This window comes from Echinops telfairi, unplaced genomic scaffold (assembly GCF_000313985.2).
Source record: "Echinops telfairi isolate 266 unplaced genomic scaffold, ASM31398v2 ScPeMD7_7;HRSCAF=31, whole genome shotgun sequence".
Classification (NCBI taxonomy): domain Eukaryota; kingdom Metazoa; phylum Chordata; class Mammalia; order Afrosoricida; family Tenrecidae; genus Echinops; species Echinops telfairi.
The window spans coordinates 5564519-5567039 of NW_022103904.1; the positions used below are offsets into that span (position 1 = coordinate 5564519).

General features: G+C 38.1%; 1 protein-coding gene across 1 annotated transcript in view; it reads left to right on the top strand.

The window, feature by feature from the left end:
- Positions 1-1935, top strand: part of YAE1 (YAE1 maturation factor of ABCE1) — a 4783-nt gene extending 2848 nt beyond the window's left edge. The window contains exon 3 of the mRNA XM_004708028.2: positions 1302-1935. Within this exon, the coding sequence (XP_004708085.1) occupies positions 1302-1731 (430 nt within the window). The 3' untranslated portion in view covers positions 1732-1935. The remainder of the gene's footprint in view (positions 1-1301) is intronic.
- The last annotated feature ends 586 nt before the right edge of the window (positions 1936-2521 follow it).

Here is a 2521-nt window from a genome sequence, read left to right on the forward strand (position 1 = left end):
CTCCCGCATGAGCCCTTGACAGAATCAGAATTTTATAGTCTATTCTAGTCAGAAGATGATCAAGTATTCATTGTAACATCACTAAGTGAAATTTATCTTTTATAAGCTTGGAAAGCTTATTGCTTAATTAATTTTTATGTCAATTCCATTTTTTAGATAGGTTCACATCTATCATTAGGTTATGACTTTGAAGATTAACTGAAAGACTCCCTAGTAGCGCAGTGACTAAGCACTCAGCTACCAGCCCTGTGGGAGAAAGGATATGGTGGCCTGCGCTCCTAGAGATTATCAACCAGGAAAGCTATGAAGCAGTTCTGTCCCACAGGGTCCCAGTGAGGCAGAGTCGATTGGACAGACAGATAACAATGTGATTACGAGAACGAGTGAAATGACGACGGCAAAATTTCTTTTGGATCCCTACTAGAAAAGGTTTCCTTTTAATTACTTTAGATATATACAAGTAGCTCTCTAGCTAGAAGGTTTCTTACCTTCTTGCCAAAAATTGTTAACAGCTTAGGAGCCAATGTGTATTCTTTCTTTTTTTTTGCCAATGTGTATTCAACAGCAAAGCCAGGAAAGTGAAATTGCTTCCAAAGCTTTTTCATCCAGCCTTTATTCTTGATGGGAAGTACCTGTATGTTTCCAACAATGATTTTCAACCTTGGCTGCACCTTGAGATTATGTAAGAAGCTTTTTTAAAATAGACTGACACCTGGGTCCTACCTCCAGAGATTCTGGTATAATTGGTCTGAGGTATGACCCAGGCTTAATAGTTTCAAAAGCTCCCCTAATTGATTCTAATGTGCAAACACAATTGAGAATCACTAGCTTAGAAACTTTGATATGTTTAAGGGAGAAACTCATTTTTGACCTCTCTTTCTCTGAGTTGTTTACTTTTCCAAGAAATGTGATTAAAACCAATTGTTTTGTGTTATTGAATTTTTATAATTAAATCCACTTGTTAAATTTATATAGAAAGATCATTTCATACATATACCACATATACTCGAGTATAAGCCAACCCAAATATCAGCCGAAGTACCTAATTTTACCACAAAAATTGCCATTAAAAGGTGCTGGAAAACTCGGCTTATACATGAGTATATACAGCATATATTTCATTCCTTAATTTTAAAATCCATGACTAATTTCCTGATTTTTACAAATATTACCTCATTAAGTCATTTTTGCCTGGTATTTTGTGAAAGAGAAAGGCATATAGAGGTTCGCACCAAGAATTCTCAAAGTCTGTGCTTGTTTGGTTTTTCTCGTAGTTAACTCTTGCTCATGTTTTCCTGCAGTGCTTTGCTCTCGTGGTGTCTCCTTCATGGTAACAGTCCGGCTTTCATCGGTAAGATAAATCATCTTCTGGATGCAGTTGGCCAATGTGAGGAGTATGTGCTCAAACATCTGAAATCAATCACAGCACCACCCCAAGTTGTAGATTTATTGGACTCCGTTCAGAATATGGACCTTTGTCCTGCAGTTCCAGCTGAGAAAAAGATTGATGAAGCTAAGGATGAAAGACTCTATGAAAATAGTGCCAAGTTTAACAAAAACGGTAGCAAAAGTCCTGGTGGGATAGATTGTTCCTACTTAGAAAGCTGTGGAACAGACAAGCATGCACATTCTGAAAGCCCAAGCCTCACTTGGATTTTAGAACAGACAGCCAGTTTACTACAACAGCTAGGAATGTCAGTGGACATATTGCAACACCTCAAGCAATTGTAAAAGTTATCATTTTCCTAATGAAACGAATGTTTTCATCTAAATATGTTTTAACACACTTTTGAAATGTGTTTTCATTGCTCTTTAACCAAAATATGTACTGATTTCTATATTAAATACTTCCAGCTGTTTGTGTTATCCTTCAAGGAAGTTAGAATTGTCTTCAAAATTGGTGCTCTTAACTGTAATAAAGGCATTCTTTGGCAATGGCCTAGCATTCTGCCATTTCTATATCTGCTCAACCAACAATGTTTACCAGATAATAGTCAAGGTTTCTTTATCATATAACCTAGATTCTTTTATGATAATATAAACTATATTATTATTATAACTGATTTCATTTTATAGTCTCATTAAACCTCTAAAAATGATTCCTGTTTTCTGATGTTTGTATAGTATAAGTTGTGCTAGAAATTCCCACTGTGTAGGAATTGTGCCCAATCTGACCCCACCACACCAGGACAAAACACTAAGGGCATGTAACAAAGCAACAAGGGGAGCAAAGCAATGAAGTCCTCAAGGAATGCCAAAAATAGATTGGTCGCTGACCCATGGTCCTACAGGGGACAACACTGGAGACTCAGTGTTGGGATTGGCCCGGTCTGACCCCACCACACCGAGGCAAAACACCAAGGGTGTAAGGCAGAGCAATGGGGGGAGGAGAGCAGGGAGCTCCTGAGGGAGTGCAAAGAATAGACTTTGGGGCCAGAGCATGGCACCCATCAGACTCGACTGGAGGACACGCCTAGAGGTCAAAAACAGACCTTGATCTATTTACAGGTTTTTCTTTCTT